Source organism: Hyperolius riggenbachi, chromosome 6 (assembly GCF_040937935.1).
Source record: "Hyperolius riggenbachi isolate aHypRig1 chromosome 6, aHypRig1.pri, whole genome shotgun sequence".
In the NCBI taxonomy this organism is placed as follows: domain Eukaryota; kingdom Metazoa; phylum Chordata; class Amphibia; order Anura; family Hyperoliidae; genus Hyperolius; species Hyperolius riggenbachi.
In genome coordinates, this window is record NC_090651.1 from 242,380,609 (window position 1) to 242,400,408 (window position 19,800).

General features: G+C 43.2%; 1 protein-coding gene across 3 annotated transcripts in view; it reads left to right on the forward strand.

Annotated features, from left to right (window-relative positions):
• SDF4 (stromal cell derived factor 4) overlaps positions 1-19,800 on the forward strand; it is an 82,497-nt gene that overhangs the window by 38,510 nt on the left and 24,187 nt on the right. For all 3 annotated transcript variants that reach the window (XM_068240590.1, XM_068240592.1, XM_068240591.1), the window contains 3 exons: positions 863-999; positions 4,532-4,645; positions 14,859-15,017. In XM_068240590.1, the coding sequence (XP_068096691.1) occupies positions 863-999; positions 4,532-4,645; positions 14,859-15,017 (410 nt within the window). The remainder of the gene's footprint in view (positions 1-862; positions 1,000-4,531; positions 4,646-14,858; positions 15,018-19,800) is intronic.

Below are 19,800 nucleotides of genomic sequence, written 5' to 3' on the forward strand. Positions count from 1 at the left end.
ATTGTGCTAGGACTTAGAAAGAAGTAAGCAAACGGGGAAATGTAACCTTCCTGGCAGTATGAATGAGCCTGACTCGTCCAGAGAAAATAGCTGAAAACGGTGTGGGCGAGTCAAGCTCATCCATTAGTTGTAAGGCAGGGTTCCATTTTTCGTTCTTGCGTTTTCCTATCTTAAAATTTGTATGCATATTTTTGCATGCTGTGGAAACCTGCAGGTGAAAATTTGCACACGAAATGCGAATTTTAATGTGAAAAAGCGGGTGCGAAAAACTGCCAAAAAAGCTGAAGAGTGGGGAAATTGTGGCCTGACAGGGAAATTTAAATTAAATTTATTTTTGACATGTTTTGGCTGGGAGCACACTTAGCAGTGCAGAAAGCATGCGTTTCTTTTTTGTTGTTGTTGTTGTTTTTTGCCGCCTTTTTATTTTTACAAAAAGACACATGATCTGCATCTCCATTGAGATGCATTATGTGTGTTTTACGTGCATTTTTGAAAGTCATGCAGCAAGCTATGCATTTTCAAAAGCTCAATGTAAAACGCACATATATGCATTTTTACATGTGGCCCATTGACATTTATTAGCGGCAAAAATGCTAGCATTTTCCGCAACTTCAGGGTTTCTGCCTAATACGTTCCTAGCTTCGGTGTTTGAAATTTTTACTATACAGTACTCGAAATTTATACCAGACACTTGCTTAACTCATTTTGGTAACTTACAGCAAACATTTAATGAAAATTAATTGAGCCACTCTTTGCACAGAAATTGAACGCCAGGGTGGGTAAATGATGTAAAATCAGAATTCATCTTTCACATGTGGCATAACTAATCTGTAGTATTTCTCCCTGTGTTCTTCTTTTCAAGGGTGGACAGGAACCATGACAAACGCATCAGCGCACAGGAAATGCAGAACTGGATTATGGAAAAAACTGAAGAGCATTTTAAAGAGGCTGTGAAGGAAAATAAGCTTCACTTCCGGGCTGTGGATCCAGATGGGGATGGTAGGGGATACAATTTATAGTGGCCATAGTTTGGTTTCTGCTCAATCACCACAAGACTCTTTGTACCAGCCGGTCTGTGCTAGAGTCCACATTGCTTATAACCATGGTATACATACAAGATCAGTTATTGCTTTGTTAGTGGGCAGTCATTGTGAAGGTCAGTGCTACCTTACAGAACTGCAGCCAAGAACCTTTGCTTGAACACAATAGCGTTTTGAACATGGTAATAACATGAATCATGTTTTATCCCAATTGTTTACTTCTTCAAAGAAATGGGTATTTTATATGTACTGATTTATATAAACAGGTACAAAGCAAACTAAAGCATCCATAGAACAATTTCCAAGGGCAACCAAGTCCTTGTTAAAGGGGCACTACAGCGAAAAACTGTAAAATTTAAAATATGTGCAAACATATACAAATAAGAAGTACATTTTTTTCCAGAGTAAAATGAGCCATAAATTACTTTCCTCCTATGTTGCTGTCACTTACAGGAGGTAGTAGAAATCTGACAGAAGTGACAGGTTTTGAACTAGTCCATCTCTTTACAGGGGATTCTCAGGGATATATTTATTTTCAAAAACACTTAGTGAATGGCAGTTGCTCTGTCCAACTGCCAAAAAACTGTGTAGGGAGCAGGGAAGCTGGTCAGCATCATTATTTAGATCCTTTTTCGGGAATATCTTTATAAAGAATAAAAGCCTTGCTGAGAATCCCCTATGAAGAGATGGACTAGTCCAAAACCTGTCACTTCGGTCAGATTTCTACTGCCTGCTGTAAGTGACAGCTTTATAGGAGAAAAGTAATTTATGCCTCATTTTACTCTGAAAAAAATGTACTTATTTGTATATGTTTGCACATATTTTAAATTTTACAGTTTTTCACTGTAGTGCCCCTTTAAGCCAGGAACAAAAAAAATCAAAAGTTTTACTTTCATGGGGCATCTACCAGCCCCCTCCTGCCGTCCCATGCCCTCGCAGTTACTCACTGAGATCAGCGAGTGCAGTGACTGGCCAGAATGGCAGAGCCTGCTACCGCCCTCAAGACCATCGACCCCCACCTGATTGGCTGGCGGCTTCTCATAGGGACATGTGGAGGCAGAAGCCCGGAGATAGAGTGAGCGATCCCACTGTTGCGATAGACGGCAGGGATCATCGGTTTTGGCCATGACGACAGCGCAATAGGGGTAAATTCCAGGAACAGCGAGCCAGCCCTCTGGAGAAGACTTGTTGGAAACGCGCAGGACAGCTGACCCCGGAAGCATCAGGCCAAGTAGAAGTGTGACGGCAGGGGTCAGCGTGTCTGGCCGCTGTAGCAGCCATGATGGACAGCGCACCCACATTAATGGCCGGCATCTGCAGCTGGAATATGGGTGGAGGCCACATGGAAATTGCAATTAAAGGGAGTGATACGCGGTGGCATTGTGCTGTGGGTAGAGATCTGATTGGCCTGTGGGCATCTGAATGGGGCCATGTAGGAGTTGGACAAAGGGGGACACAGGACAGACATAGGAGGACAAAACAAGTGCTGAGTAGCACAAGGAGGGACACAAAAGGTACAAGGTATACAAAATTTGGGGGGAAAAGGTCCATAAGATGCCCCTGTGCCATGGACGCAACAGGATAAGTATAGATTTTTTTTTTCCTGATTTTTATCCACAAAACCTGGGTGCGTCTTATGGTCCGAAAAATATGGTAATCCTCTCTGGCGGTATGATTATTTCCAAATTTATTGTCCAAAAGCGGTGCAATTTTCTCTCAAGCTTTTAGACCCTAAAAAACAATGCTAGATAGATCTGCAGCAGCCCTGCACATTCCACACCTCCAATGGATCCAATTCTGGATTATCACTCTGAGCTGCGGCTTTCCGTCCCGAGTCTGACTCGGGGTTACCGCTAAGGAAGTTAACTACAACAGCTGAAACCTCATTGGGTGCTACAAGCTTTTATTTTCTTTGCACCTGCCTTTTTTTTTTTTTTTTTTTTTTTATTACCCAAAGCAATTGGACTTTATTGAAGGTATAGCAATAACAGCACAAAAGTATTAAATATACAGGAGTATTTGTAACTTACAACCAACCATCTATCTCAGTGATGGCTAACCTTGGCACTCCAGCCGTGAAAAAAGTACAAATCCCATCATGCCTCTGCCTCCCCGAGTTATGCTTAGAGCTGTCAGAGTATTGCAATGCATCATGGGACTTGTAATTCCACCACAGCTGGAGTGCCAAGGTTAGCCATCACTGATCTATTTTATGCATATAATAGCGAACTGAGCATGAAAGCTACCCAATATGACAGCAAACAGCATGAAAAAACACAAGCCTGTGAACAGGCCAGTTGGAGAGCTAGGTGTTGATAACTGGTTCATATATACTGGAATGGGGCAAGATTTAAAACATTTACACATACACCGGAGCACATCTTGCATATAATTAAATGAACAAGGGGATCAGGCCACAGCCACTCCTATAACCATATCAACTGGCACATCATTGATCCCAACAAGTCACAAAGCATTTGAGAGAATGCTGCTGCAATACTTAACGGTCCTATTGTTTATCCCATATAAGATGGAATTTCTTAGTAGCTCCTTTAAAGAAAACCTGAACTGGAAATTAAAATTCAAAATAAACATACACAAGTCATACTTACCTCCCGTGTAGTCTACTCCTCAAGCTTTTTCTCCTGTCCCACGTCCTGGTTGTTCACTGTGATCACTAGAATTCTCTGAATTCCATTTTGAAAATGGCCATTACCCCATAACAGCATCCTGGTCAGCACACTGTTAAACTGTAACATCGCCCACTTGAGCCATAGGGAAACATGGACACATCAGTTGTCCTCTCAGCTATAACTGACAGCAACTGATATATTTCAGTTCTGACAAAATGTTGTCAGAACTGGAAGGGATCATTGTCAGAAGAAAATGGTGAGCTTCTGAGAGGAACTGATGGCAAGGTAACTGTAATGTTCAATTGAAGTTACCTCATGTGTTATAAATATTTTTACTCAGTTCAGGTTTCCTTTAAGCGCATATATAAGCTTTTTGAAAAGCAGGTTGTTATCAATATGTTGCTTCCAGCTTCTGAGAAAAGGTAGAGAGGACACAAGCCACCTGCACAACACCACCTGCCTTGCAGCAAAAAGTCTCTGAAGCACCCTTATCCTCATCCTGTATGATATCAAGCAGAGTACAGGGTCCTTGGATGTCAGACAGCCCATTCTATCATTCAAACACTGCACCTGCCTTTTTAAGCAGGCTTCTAAATGTTTATGTAAATTTCCAGAAAGTTCAGAAGGTCAGTCTAATGAAGGGCTGTGATAGGGAGAGAGTGGTAGAAGGTTACAGCTATCCTGGAGTTTCATCTATGATCCTAATGTTGGATTTCCTACTTCATGAGTGTACTGGTTGATTCATTTGCTTTGGGTGTGCTTGAATTTCATCTATGCATTGAATTTGGTCTGTATTTGGTTTGCCTTAATGTCCCTGAAGTGATTGAGAGTCCTTTTTGTTTTTTTCTGGGTCTTCAGGATTTGTATCTTGGGATGAGTACAAGATCAAGTTCCTTGCCAGCAAAGGATTCAATGAAGAAGAGATAGCAGAAAAGGTGAAGAACAACGAGGAACTGAAGATTGATGAAGAGAGTAAGTATCTTGTCTTTGACAGAATAAGCCGAGCTTGTCTTGCTGTAATCAGACAAAGTAGTGATAGTGCACTGAGCCACAGATCGCATCTTCAAATGGTTCTATAGCCACCCATAGAACACTCTGTGCTAAACAAAGTAGGAGGAAAACACCAATGTAAAGGTGCACATTAACGGTACAATTTAGTAAGCAATTGTATTTTGATCACATTATTCAGATCATATTGCATGAAAACTGAGAAGCCAGTGGGACAAACCGATCCTGAACAATCGCATTATCAATGGTTTCCTTAAAGAAATGATTGGCAGATATTTTTTTTTCATAGATATTATAACTAGTCTAGATATAATCACAGGTTGGATTCTTTAGTGGTGAGGATTAAATAAATTTAATCTTTTCATCTTAATTATTTTATTGAAAATGTGAACATTCGCTAAAATTGTACTATTACTGGGCACTATGATGCCTTCCTCCATCTAATTACTTATATATCTGAGATTTGTGCAACTTTGGCTGGCCTCTCACACTTAAGCTGCAGTCGTTCGATGGCACTTTGTTTGATAAAATGATTGTATTTATCAAACGTTGAGGAAGACCTGAAATTGAAAGGTGATATGTTCTCAATCAACTGCAGTTGTTTCATTGAAAGGAATAGATTGAAAATGTTGACTTCATTGATTCAAAGTACTATAAGAGTTTCAGATTATCCCTTTTACATTTTTTTTATATTTTATATTGTTTTATATTTGACAACTTGTCAAACCTGGCACAGTGGTCACTAAAGATATTATAGTTCATTAGTGTTCATTTAGAAAAATAAGCATTATATAGAGCTGTAGCAGGAACACTGTCCAGTCAGGAATTCTGGTAATTGGGTCTGCATACTGAAATGATCATAGAGACTGCCTCACCTGTGAAAAATGTTTATATAACTCTCTCTATGTTGGAACAGAGACCGCTTATAGATAAGTGGGTGGAAAAGGGGTATGACCTTGCCACCATCAACCAACCTGAATTTTTGGCTGGTTTAATATGAGGTAGGCAGGGCTTAATGTGTGGTAATGCCCCCCTTTTCACCCACATGAATGTACCCCAGCCTGTGCTTTAACCACTTCCCGACCCGCCTAACGCACAGAGGCGGCCGGAAAGTGGACCCCGCAAGGACTAGCTCATGCCCAAAGGCGGCAGTCCTTGTAGGGGCATGGGCGGCGCGATCGCGTCATTCGTGACGCGATCGGCCGCCAGCGCCTGGCTCTGCCCCCCTTGCGCTTTAACCCGCCGGCCGTTCGGAAGCGCCGGCGGGTTACTAGCACCCGGATCGCCGCACGTACAGTGTATAATACACTTTGTAATGTTTACAAAGTGTATTATACAGGCTGCCTCCTGCCCTGGTGGTCCCAGTGTCCGAGGGACCACCAGGGCAGGCTGCAGCCACCCTAGTCTGCACCCAAGCACACTGATTTCCCCCCCCCCCCCTGATCGCCCAAATACACCAAAAAACACATTATACTACTTCTCCTGAGTACGGCGATACCACATGGGTGACACTTTTTTGCAGCCTAGGTGCGCTAAGGGGCCCAAGTCCTATTCACAGGTCAATTTGAGGCATTTGTTTTCTAGACTACTACTCATGCAGCCACCCTAGTCTGCACCCAAGCACACTGATTTTCACCCCCCCCCCCCCCCCCCCTGATCGCCCAAATACACCAAAAAACACATTATACTACTTCTCCTGAGTACGGCGATACCACATGGGTGACACTTTTTTGCAGCCTAGGTGCGCTAAGGGGCCCAACGTCCTATTCACAGGTCAATTTGAGGCATTTGTTTTCTAGACTACTACTCACGGTTTTGGGCCCATAAAATGCCAGGGCGGGATAGGAACCCCACAAGTGACCCCATTTTAGAAAAAAGACACCCCAATGTATTCTGTTAGGTGTATGACGAGTTTATAGAAGATTTTATTTTTTGTCAAAAGTTAGCGGAAATTGTTTTTTTTTTTTTTTCACAAAGTGTCATTTTCCGCTAACTTGTGACAAAAAATAAAATCTTCTATGAACTCGCCTTACACCTAACGGTATACCTTGGGGTGTCTTCATTCTAAAATGGGGTCACTTGTGGGGTTCCTATACCACCCTGGCATTTTAGAGGCCCTAAACCATGAGGAGTAGTCTAGAAAACAAATGCCTCAAATTGACCTGTGAATAGGACTTGGGCCCCTTTGCGCACCTAGGCTGCAAAAAAGTGTCACCCATGTGGTATCGCCGTACTCAGGAGAAGTAGTATAATGTGTTTTTTGGTGTATTTTTACATATACCCATGCTGGGTGGGAGAAATATCTCTGTAAATGGACAATTGTGTGTAAAAAAAAAAATCAAACAATTGTCATTTACAGAGATATTTCTCCCACCCAGCATGGGTATGTGTAAAAATACACCCCAAAACACCTTATACTACTTCTGAGTACGGCAATACCACATGTGTGGCACTTTTTTGCAGCCTAAATGCGCTAAGGGGCCCAAAGTCCAATGAGCACCTTTAGGCTTTACAGGGGTGCTTACAAATTAGCACCCCCCAAAATGCGAGGACAGTAAACACGCCCCACAAATGACCCTATTTTGGAAAGTAGACACTTCAAGGTATTCAGAGAGGGGCATGGTGAGTCCGTGGCAGATTTCATTTTTTTTTTGTCGCAAGTTAGAAGAAATGGAAACTTTTTTTTTTTTTTTTTTTGTCACAAAGTGTCATTTTCCGCTTACTTGTGACAAAAAATAATATCTTCTATGAACTCACTATGCCTCTCAGTGAATACTTTGGGATGTCTTCTTTCCAAAATGGGGTCATTTGGGGGGTATTTATACTATCCTGGAATTCTAGCCCCTCATGAAACATGACAGGGGGTCAGAAAAATCAGAGATACTGTAAAATGGGAAAATTCACTTTTTGCACCATAGTTTGTAAACGCTATAACTTTTACCCAAACCAATAAATATAGGCTGAATTGTTTTTTTTTTTTTATCAAAAACATGTTTGTCCACATTTTTCATGCTGCATGTATACAGAAATTTTACTTTATTTGAAAAAATTCAGCACAGAAAGATAAAAAAAAAAAATCATTTTTTTTGACAAAATTCATGTCTTTTTTGATGAATATAATAAAAAGTAAAAATCGCAGCAGCAATCAAATAGCACCAAAAGAAAGCTTTATTAGTGAGAAGAAAAGGAGCCAAAATTCATTTAGGTGGTAGGTTGTATGAGCGAGCAATAAACCGTGAAAGCTGCAGTGGTCTGAATGGAAAAAAAGTGCCTGGTCTTTAAGGGGGGTAAAGCCCACAGCCCTAAAGTGGTTAAAGAGACTCTGTAACAAATTTTTAGCCTTAGTTTTTGTATCCTATAAGTTCCTATGCCTGTTCTAATGTGCTCTGGCTTACTGCAGCCTTTCCTAATTGCACTGTCTCTGTAATAAATCTTATCTCCTTTCCTCTGTCGTGTCTGTCGGGCTAAGGCTTGAATGTGTGGAATGTGCAGGGCTGCTTGTGATTGGATAGAAGCGATACACACCCTCTGCAGGCCCCCTGCACACTCTGTATGACTCACACACTCTGTTTATGTGAGCCTATCACAAGCTGGTTAGTTTGTTTGTAAACACTGCCTAAAACAAGCCAGGATTGCAGCAGAGAGTGGCAGAAACAGCACAGAGGGGCACAGGAGAAAATAAGGAATAGAATGGTATGCTTTTTAGTGTAAGAATATTAGAGTACAGATTCTCTTTAAAGCAGAGCAGGTGGAAAGTCATGTGGGTGGGTCAGGCATGGCTACCAGGTAGTACAGCAGAATACAAAATGCCAGATCTTTACATTCTCATCAAAATGAACAGTGTAGAAAAAATGGTAGGACTGTACACAATACAGTATAACCCTAAGCAGGCACTGTGTCAAATAGTTTTTCTTTTTCAGAAGAATGCATTCAAATATGTACATGTTTTGCTTGCATTTGAATCTCCAGATTAAAAATTTACAGCACTGAAAAGGCCTTGTGTTTCTTTAACAGTTTCACAGCATCAGAACTTTGTTTCCCTTACCCAAGCCTCATTTTTAGCTGCACAGAAGCTAAGCTCCGACCCATTAAAGAAATCTGTTTTGGGCATTTTTCCCCTGATGCTATGCAAAGCATGGTGGGATTTCTGATGACGTTGTTCTCGTTGCCTAGCGCGCGCAGCTGGGAGGGTTGATCAGGACCCAGGACAGTTGGAACTGTGTCTCATGCTCCCTGTCACCTCCTTTCAACTAAAAAGATGGCTGCCCCCATGAAATCACAATCATTTGCCTGTTCTTTTCAAAAAGGGTGGGTAAGAGATTATATTACCTATCTATTTTAATTAACATAACTAATGTAACTTAATGACGGTATGTTTGTTTTGGCTGAAGTTCCTCTTTAATGAGAGCATGCCACTATGCCACCATTCCAGCTTGTAATGCAACGCTTGTACTGTTCAGTACATTGCAATGCCTTTTGGCTGACGCTTGCCTACTGCTCCTCCCCAATCTGCATTCACTCCTTCCCCTTTTCCTGCCCCATTTTCTCCTCCAGAAATTTTCCAATGTATCTGATCTCCCTCTTGATAAACTGCCAAAAACCAATAGAGAGTGAATCGATGGGATATATTTGAGGATGTAGACAGTTGGCAGATTCAGAGTGATAGAATCTGCTGGGGATTGATTGCACCCTCATATTGTATAATGTATAGTCAGCAATGAAAAAGTATACCTACATTAAGGCTGCGTTCACAGCAGTGTGGTGTGACATAGCACAATGCAACATTTATGCATCATTCACAGTGCAGCCGGTGCAAAATAACGGAGTGCATGCAGTGCGTTACCGTAAAACGCACACGTTTACAGGGCAGGGGCTCATGCTTTTCATTAATTGTATGCTTCTGTATATAACGCAACGCACGGATAACATGTGGTGTGACATTTCCATTCCGTTGTTCGGTACTTGCGTATAATATCGTCTGAAGAGTTTGGCAGTTCCTTGTTTAAGTTATGTTTGCTCCACTACCAAGATTTAACCCTTTTTGAAAAGCTGAAAGTCCTGGCTTTCCATTACACCAGGTCCCATGTCAGTGTAATGCTCTGTTGCCAAGTTAAAGGGTTTTGAAGGAGGGGTGTCCCCTGCATCTTGAGAGGTGAAGAGGGTGTATAGCTGGGCTTCTTCTTCGTCTTAATAGAGTCTCCAGCCCCGGCCAGTAACACACAGAGAGAGGTCAGGAAGGTGTATACCTTGTCTGCTCCTTCGTGTTCTGTAATGAGACCCCTGTGAAAGAAGACAACCTCCTGAGGGTTCTGCTGATCATCAATGTCGGGTTTGTCAGATACTTCTGCAATCACGCTTTGTGCAGCCAAGATACAGGGGACACCCCTCCTTCAAAACCCTTTAACTTGGTAACGGAGCATTACACTGACACGGGACCTGGTGTAATGTAAAGCCAGGACTTTCAGTTTTTCAAAAAGGGTTAAATCTTGGTAGTGGAGTAAACAAAACTTAAACAAGGAACTACCAAACTCTTCAGACGCTATAACACCTAAGTGTCCGTTCCTACTTTTACAGGGAACACAAAGAAAGTAGCCCAAAACTTCAGATAATTTTCGAACCGAATGTGCACTGGTATTTTCTTTCATTTGTGCCTCGGTGATTATCAGGCTCCGTAAAATAGTTTTATTTTTGGAGAAATATAACTATTTTTAAATCTGGAAACCGATAAAGGTTGCAGATGGAAATTGGAGATTGATTCAAGGCGCGCCCTGCTGGTGTGACTGGAAAGCTCTGACAACCTTGATGCAGAGCATTTAAAGGTGCCCATTAACGGTACAATTTTTTCACTAAATTCGATCCTTAGGTGCGATTTGAATGACCGAAACTAATCTGAAGGTAATTTTTGATTGTTCACATTTACTGAATGATTCTTTTTTCCAAATTCAATCATAAAATTCAACTTTCGGATCGATTTTATCCTATTAAGCAATCGACCAAAGAATTGTTTCTTATCGATTGCCTTCATAAACTGCGAATTTTTTATACAATTCGATCATTCAAATCGCATCGAAATATCGCATTTGGTGAAAAAATTGTACCGTTAATGGGCACCTTAAGAATAATATATCTCCATGGAGAACTTTACGGCTGTTATTAGTCTCCAGGCCCGGAACCATTGCAGTACATGTTGTAATGTTAAAATGACCATACACTGTTCTGGCATAGCATGCAATACATTGAGAGCTGTGCAAGCTCTTCTCTCTGCTGTTAAAGCTCAAGCAAACGTCATTTTTACCAAAACATGCCCAATGATGAGTAAGGGCTTCTTTCCATATAGTGTGCTTTAAAGAGGAACTGTAACGACAAAACGGCCCCTGGGGGGTACTCACCTCGGGTGGGGGAAGCCTCCGGATCCTAATGAGGCTTCCCACGCCGTCCTCCATCCGTCAGGGGTCTCGCTGCAGCCCTCCGTGCAGCGGTGACGTAATATTTACCTTCCTGGCTCCTGCGCAGGCGCTCTGACGGCTGTCGGCTCCGAAGTAGGCGGAAATACCGTCGGGTCTGCTCTACTGCGCAGGCGCAAGTTTCCGGCGCCTGCGCAGTAGAGCGGACCCGACGGAGATCGGGTATTTCCGTCTATTTCCGTGCCGAAAGTCGCCACAGCGCCCCCGCTGGAGCCAGCAAAGGTAAATATTCAACTGACAGTCGGCACAGTCGCCGGCTGTTCGGAGGGCTGCAGCGAGACCCCCGTGGGACAGAGGACGGCGTGGGAAGCCTCATTAGGATCCGGAGGCTTCCCCCACCCGAGGTGAGTACCCCCCAGGGGATCTTTTTAATGTTACAGAGTCTCTTTAATGCATGCTTATGGAAACGCGATCGAAGGGACAGCAGACTGCCGTTTTCATTCATGCGTGGCAATTCACCGCTGAATCGACGCGCATGGTTGCCTGCATTTTGGGGCTCTTCAGCCCACTATCCCATTCAGTATAATGAGTGGGATCGAAAGCTCCTCCCCATAGAAACAAGCCCTGAGGTATATTTATGTATGTTCTCCGACAATTTCTAACAGTCTCAATTTCAAATAACCCAATAGCAGCAGTAAATTGTAGGAAAATGTCGCCCACACTCGATTTCCTTTGGCTGTCCAGCGTAGGAACAGTTTTATCAATAAGCTTGCGTCATCTCCGTTTCTTGTGCGTACAGTTTGAGTCACATTACCGGCATCAAAGGCAGCCAGCAGACTCTCTTCAGCTGCATGTTCAAGAGAAGTGAAAGAAGTATCTCTGTGGCTATACGTTTCTTCTGAAGAGTGATATTCTCACTAATGTGGCTTCTCTGCCGCCTCCTGCTAAGCCATAAGGGGGCTTATTAAAGAGTGTATTTTAAACTTTAATATGGTTAGAGGCTAAAAAATAAATTACAGACAGTCCCCTGTTTACAAACGACTCCCGTTACAATGTTTCAGAGATGCAAAGTTGATTTTAGGTATAAAATATACAATACTACTTTTTTTTTGCATATTTTTGTTGTTAAATGTTACAGTATTGTATAAACTGTTATAAGTGTAGTGTGCACCCCAGAAATTTTTTCCAGCCGGGTGGGGCGCGACGAGAGAATACAGGACCAGTGCTTCTGTACACAAATCTGCTTGCAGCATGGGAGAAGGTGAGCCGATGACAGCCGGGTGCTCACCAAAAATAGCCGGGTGGAGCACCCAGCTGAAAGAGCCTGGGGAGAACACTGAAGTAGTATAAGGGCTGGTTCACATGAGTGTTTTTGTGGCGGTTGACAGTGTTTTTTGGGATCTCCTGGCGTCCCTTTTAAATGAATGGGAGCGTTTAAAGCTGGCCTTTGCAGGCTTTCATAAAAGCCTGGTGGTAGATCCCGGCGTTGTCTCGTCTTGAAAGCAACATGTTGCTTTCAGAGGCTGTAAATGCCGGGTAACAATTGCAGAGACCTAAACTGCTAGCCTTGAAGGCTTCCCAAAAGCCTTCAAAAGTTAGCATCTAAACGCCGGCGTTTAAATGCTGGCGTTTGAACGTGGCGCTGAGCGAAAGCTCAGCAGAAGCCCGTTTGAACCAGCCTTTAAAGGGACTCCGAGCTCTGAATAAAAATGAAATTGGTACTCTCCTGGGGCTTTCTGCAGCCCACCGTAGGTCGGGAAGTCCCACGGCATCCATCTGGCTCTTCTCCCTGGGCCTGTCCAGAAATGGCTGCGCGGCACCACCCCGGCCGCCTCGCGTCATAACGGCGGCCGGCGTGACAGTACAGCGCATGCGCGTTTTAATGACGCAAGGTGGTGACGACAGCCGTGACGTTTAAGGAAGAGGAGCCCGACACTTGGGCCCAGTGTCACCGGGAGCCGCCGGCCAGCCATTTCTGGACATGCCCAGGGAGAAGAGCCAGATGGACACCGTGGGACCTCCCGACCTACGGTGGGCTGCAGAAAGCCCCAGGTGAGTACAAATTTCGTTTTTATTTAGAGGTCAGAGTCCCTTTTAAATACTTTAAAAGCACATTCAAAAACCAAAAAGCATCGTTTATACTATATGTCCAAATCCAGAGTTAACCAGAAATAATTTAAGTTTGCCCATGTTTAACACAGGGCTCAACTTACAATCTCTCAAAATGGAACCTGTTAGGAGGGCCACGTTATCGCTTGGGCTCTTGCGGCCTGCGTTTTGCTGATCACCGACAATCGGCAAGTTGCTGTAGCATTAGTTATCCTATAGACTTAAGCACACTGCGGGGAGATTGCGATCTCCGCCAATCACAATTGCGCTGCATGCAGCTTTTTCCTGTTGCTTTTGTTGTGACTCTAGTTCATTGCAATGAGCATTGCAAGACGTAATTGCCACAAAATCACTAAACTTTATTATGCAAAATAATCGCATTTTGCATTGCCGAGTGTGAACAGAGCCTGTAATTTATAACCAGGGCCTCGGAGTGGGAGAAATTTTAGGTACCTGGAGTCGGTAGTTTCAATAAACTGAGGAGTCTGAATCGGATGATTTTTTTTTAACCAAATCCATATCCTGTGTAAAAATTAGACTGAGGAGTCTGAGCAATTTTGGGTACCTGGAGTCGGAGGTTTGATAAACTGAGGAGTCTGATGATTTTTGTACCGACTCCACAGCCCTGATTATAACTTGGAACGCTTACTCTGTTTTGAGCGTTTTATTTCTACATCTCTATATAAATTCCAGCGCTTTTTAGATGAGCAGATAACTGCCAATAATTCCTAAATCACAATAGAAATATGCTCTACCCCTTCTGACATATAGGGCTCAGAAAAGCCTGTGTGTATCCACTTATTGTAGCAGGCCATGCTGGCCAATCTGGTGAAGCTACCAGACCATGCACAATACTACTGGGGTGCTATTTCTCCCCTGTGTCTCCCCACGCGTTCTCCAACGAAGGACAGGGGTCCGGAACGCGTGAGATTCACGCAACATTGGGGCCTCGGTGTGCGGATCTTCTCCTTGTGGGTGAGTGCACGAGCTGATTTTTGAGGGTGCATATACATACATATAGGTATACCACGGCTATTAAGCAGTTTTGGTACAGTTCGATTGGATAGGTGGCGCAGGTAGCTACTCTGTCTGTTATGCACCTCTTTTTTTCATTGTTTCTGCATTGTATATATAATTACCCCTATGGAGACTAGATAATTATGCTGATATTTCTGGATTAATATTGTATATGAATATTGCATATTAGTGTCTACTATCACCCCACCCGTGTTAGACCCTGTGGTTGCTCTTTGGTTTTAATGGTGTTATTGTGTAACCCTTAATAAAGATTTATATTTTGCTATGGAGCTGGTTGTTCAGTGATTCTGATTGTCATGGACACAAACAGAAGCTATGACTCTTTCAACTTTTCAGCATTTAAACCTTATCAGCAGTGTTTTCTCAGTCAAATAAAAGGGTTTTGACTGTATTTAGTTTTCAGGACAGCAGGCTGAATTCAACAAGTTGTTCAAGTTAATTTGCATAGCTAACAGATCTAGTGTTTTTTTTTTTTTTTAAGCTTGCAGTACAAGAAAATAAAAAAGGTACAATTTCTTAGTAAGACCAGTACTATATTTACCTAAGTTTATCTCATCATGTCAGGTACACTTTAATAAGACCTATTAGGCTTCTGAAAGACTTATTTGTCTGCATTTATTTCACAGCACAGGAAGTTTTAGATAACCTCAAAGACCGCTGGTACCAAGCAGATAACCCACCTGCAGATCAACTATTAAATGAAGAGGAGTTTCTGGCCTTTTTGCACCCAGAACACAGTCGAGGAATGCTCAAATTCATGGTGAAAGAGATAGTCCGAGATCTAGGTAAGCCCATTCCATAAATGCTGTTTGTGTAATGTCAAAAAGATACCTTTTGATGCTTGTCCTGGAAATGTTTTGTTTTTTAGTGTAAATGTGCTCTAGCTGCTTTGGATACGTTCATGTCTCCAACCCACCTGGCTGCACAGTGCAACCTCGGAGCATGGAGTGAATAACTACAATCATGGAGCCCCAATGTTGATTCCCCTCCCCCCCCCCTTTTACACCTACACCAGTGGTGACCCCCACAGCCTGGGGTAATCTGATAGGAATTATACAAAAGTGCACACAAGTATGACCACAACAATTGCTCTGGAGAAGAGGGCCCCTGTTTTAGGAAGGAAAGGTAAAACGGGAGCAGAACGGACATACTGCACATGCGCTGTGCAGAATGTCTGGGTTTGGATTCGCCGAAGTCGCCCAGGACAACGGGGCAAACCGGAGAAGAGTAGTGAGGACAGAGGGGAACGGGAGGCATGGTAAGTATTTGATTATGCCCCCCTACCCAATACAGCTTCAGTTTATACCAGAGGCGTTTGCATTTGGCATCCTTAAAATTAAGGACTGAATCCTAAACGCATGTTGATTCACATAGAGGAATGCAAGTGATAACAACTGTAAAATGTGTAAGACATTATCACCTGGCCTGAGCTGTTGTTAAGTGGAGTGTTACTAGATATTGCAATGTAGAGTGGAGAATTCTGAGCTGTCTACTTTATTTTTTTAGTATTTATACAAAAGGGATTCTATATAGAGAGAAATACACAGCAGGCAAACAGAGAGGAAGGAAAAAGAAACATCACTTTCTCCTTCCCTGGCTGGCATATACGAGGTGCAGGCTTGCTGTATTCTCATTTGCAGAGGAAACAGCAGGAGGGGCGGAGCTACATCTTGCCTGCATGTGCTCCCTATCTACTGCATGTAAGAATAACTACAGAGGTGATACCTGAGGTGAGAAGTGAACCTAAGATGAGGGATATGGGGGCTACCATATTTGTTTCCTTTTAAACAATACCAGTTGCCTGGCAGCCCTGCTGATCTATTTGGCTGCAGTAGTGTCTGAAGTACACCAGAAACAAGCATGCAGCCAATATTGCCTAACAGCGCTTGTAGCCACAAATAAGGTGCCTTATTTGTGGCTACAAGCACTATTAGCCACTGCTATTTGGCTTGAGGAAGTGGGTATGCACCCACGAAACGTGTTGCCAGTGCAATAAAATTCTATTAATACGTGAATTTGTCTTTATTGAGGTAAGCCACCTCACTTTTTTTCATTTTATTTGTTTTTAACGCATTTTATCTTCTCTGGGCGCCTCTTCTCCCTTTTATCCTGTGCCTTTACCCTCCTTTTGGAGGGGGATCAACCCTCTTTGACCAATTTAGGTCATTTGAGGTTTGCTTTTTATCAGAATGCGACCATCACCAGCTCCTTCTGGTCACCCGAGTGGAGTCGGGGTTATACATCTCCACCTGCTTCTAGTGGTCGGTTGCCCTTCTGCAACCCACCTTTGTGAGTATAATTCATCCGCATATTTTACATACTTCTGGTACTGTGACATACTGCACCATTTGGGCTCCTGTTGTCTCTGTGTTATCTTTCTGCAGGGTGCAATTTTTATTATCCCTACTTTTTGTCCTTTTTTGTGAAAGAGTCTGTCAGGCTCTGTTGGTTTGGCTGCCCATTGTGTCTGGATTGCATAATTTCTACTGTTTTGGATTGCAAGGAGGCTGCCACAGTCTGCAAATAAGACAGCTAGTGCAGGAAGTGCCCAATGTCTGGGTTCCTTACTAGAGATTTAACAAGTCATTGATTAAGTATTGGCTAATCAAAGCGCTTCTACACAGAAGCTGTGTGCCTTCATAAATTTAGGAAAATAATAATGCTTAGTGAGGCTTTTATAGTATGAGATTTTATGTCTTCATGATCCTTTAGGGACTGAAATAGGAGAAATATGAACAGGCTGCATGTATATATTTCATCTGGGAGGCTTATGGTGGGAATACATGTGTTTCTGCCGCTCGATTCTCCACTCAATTCTCTTCTCTTCTGCTCGTTTTTCTTATCTTTTTCCATTCACTTCTATCAGTAATCGAGCTGCCAAACGATCGAACATGTCGGAAATTATCTATCGAACCATCTATCGGCAGCAGAAACGAACCGTGTATTCCCAGCATTAGACACTTTTATCCTTGCTGTGCACAAGAAATAACTGCACAATAATAAAGATAAACATCTGCAGGGCTGATTCCTGTATGAAGTCAGTCACTGTAGGAATGTAAAGAGCAATAACTTGCTACCTCATCCTGTGCGTATAGTAAGTTTTGTGAAGTGATCGTATCTCCCTCACGGTTCTGCCTAGTCGAGTGACTGGAAAGTGTGGCTCACCACATTCGTCTACCTACAGCGAGAGCCAGGTGCAGCTTAGTCAGATAACACACCGCATAACTGCAGCTTACTATGAGTAGGAGGAAGTGTTATTGTCTGCAGGAGCACCAGCATTAAATAGTAAGATGATGTGGTGGCACAGTGTGGGTGACTGTTCCTGTGTTTTCACATTATGTTGGAAGTGCTGCAGACAAAGAACGCTTTATTTTCTCTAAAGCTAAGTACACACGGACCAACCTGCAGCCTGATTATCCTCTGACTTTTTAGTCTCTTGGATGAGAATCAGGCATGTGTATGCATGACGAGCAACTGATAGCAGGCGGTTTGCGCATTAAAACTGTCGGATATACAGTATGTTGGCCTGATATCATGCAGTTGGTGCATGTATACAAGTTGTTGGAACGACTTGTACTTGTTTTGATTGTGTAGCCCCTCATTCCGCTTGGGTGCACAGTATGTAAATTAGTTGGTCGTTTAGCCGTCTAGATATGTGGACATACTGGTCGTGCAGTTTGTTGTGTGGTTGTGCGCTTGTTGGACGTGTGTACGCGACTTAAGCCATCCCCCGGCCCCCCTAGCAGCAGTGTGGCATACTCGTACTTAAGTTTCCATGACTCTGCTCTCTCCTCTTCACTCTGCAGCGTACACCAGCATCCTACCTAATAATCAACCTGTGTCCTTGCATCCTCCTCCTGCGTGTCCCTGTGTCCTTGCTTTTGCATAACGCGCATGTGTGGCATGCAGGCAGATTTTAGAGCGGGAGGAGGGCAGGGACAGGCATGTGACGGAGGGGAGGTGAGTTGTGAGGGGTGGGCTAGAGCCCGTTATTGTAACTGGCTTAGGTCCACTAGTTCCTCCATAAGGCCCAAATGTCACGTGACAGCAGAGCCACGAATAAGGTAAGTATGTGCACACTGCTCTGCTTATAGGGGAGAGGGAAAGCATCTCCTGAAAGCCATACAGCAGTGTGACAGTGTTTAAAGCCCTTAAAGTCATTGGGAATCGTCATTTAAAAAAAAGAAAGAAAATAAAAGCCAGATACTTGCCTAAGGAGAGGGAAGGCTCTTGGTCCTAATGAGCCTTCCCTCTCCCCTCCCATTACCTGTTCCAGCGCAGGATCCCCCATAGCAGTGTTTGACCAATTTGGTCAAATGCTGCTGTCTCCACCAATGAAGGGAGACTTCGGAAGTCTTTGGAAACCCAAGTGCTCCCGAAGTCGGGCCACTCCAGACTGCGCACGTGCGACCACCCTGTCTCGCGCATGCGCAGCATGGAGCCGCCTGTCTTTGGGAGGACTCTGCTCCCGAAGATTTCCGAAGTACCCCACGGTGGGGAATTCAAATGGGAAAGCTAGCGCTTTACCGGGAGAGGAGAGGGAAGGCTCATTAGGCATATAAGACTACTTTTTAACCCTTGTTGAACAGTCAGGGGTCATCTTATACGTCAGGTGTCATTGATGTCGGTGATACGCCCTATCCTGTTACCTCCTCTCAGACCTCGCTGCTGAGGACTGTAGTGAAGCGGCGCATGCGCACATGTGCGAGGTCTGAGAGGCAGAGAAGGAGGTATGGTAATAGGACACAAGGGTGGGCTAGATGGGTGAAAGAAGTGTATTTTATTGGCACAGCATGATCTATTCTTCTATACCTCTGAACAGGGAGACAGAGAGAGCTGACCAATCCGCTTAGGGAGAGGAAGAGTTGACCAATCTAACCAGTCAATCGCCTGTATACTGTTATACTGGGTACCACATACAGTACAGCACCAGAGTCTGATCATACATAGCATCAGCATAAGATGTTTTTTTTAGTTATTTGGTGTGCGTTGGAGGAGGGGTAGTCTTATACGGTGAGTAGATCCCAATCTCCATATTTTAACTGGAAAAGTTGGGGGATTGTCTTATACGCCCAGCTATTTTTTAACACCGGAATATACGGTAAGTATTTTTATTATTTTTTTTTACTATTTTTTAATGACTTTTTAAAGTTAATTGGGATGTAAAATTATTCTGTTTAATTCTCCTTCTTGATTTCTGATATACTTGGAGTCTCTCTAGCCATGTGTATTTAGTCTGTGGTTTTCATTTAGGTTATGACTAAGGCGTGGTTCACACTTAAGTCTAAATTGTTCCATTTACTGCATCAGAGCGAAGAGGATCAACGGAAAACAATTAGAATCTGAAGACCCCACAGGGGTTTTGCATGTAGGAAACGTTAAACCAAAATTAATCTACTTAAAGTTTCTAAAGTTTAGCAAGATGTATACGTAATAAGCATGCATTCTTGGATGGCATGAGAAACCTTTACAGTGGGTTAGAATCAGTAGATATGAAGGTTTGAACAGAGGACTATTTGTTGTCTGTAACGCAGCCGAGCCCTCAGAGGCGCTCTGCTGCGTTACAGA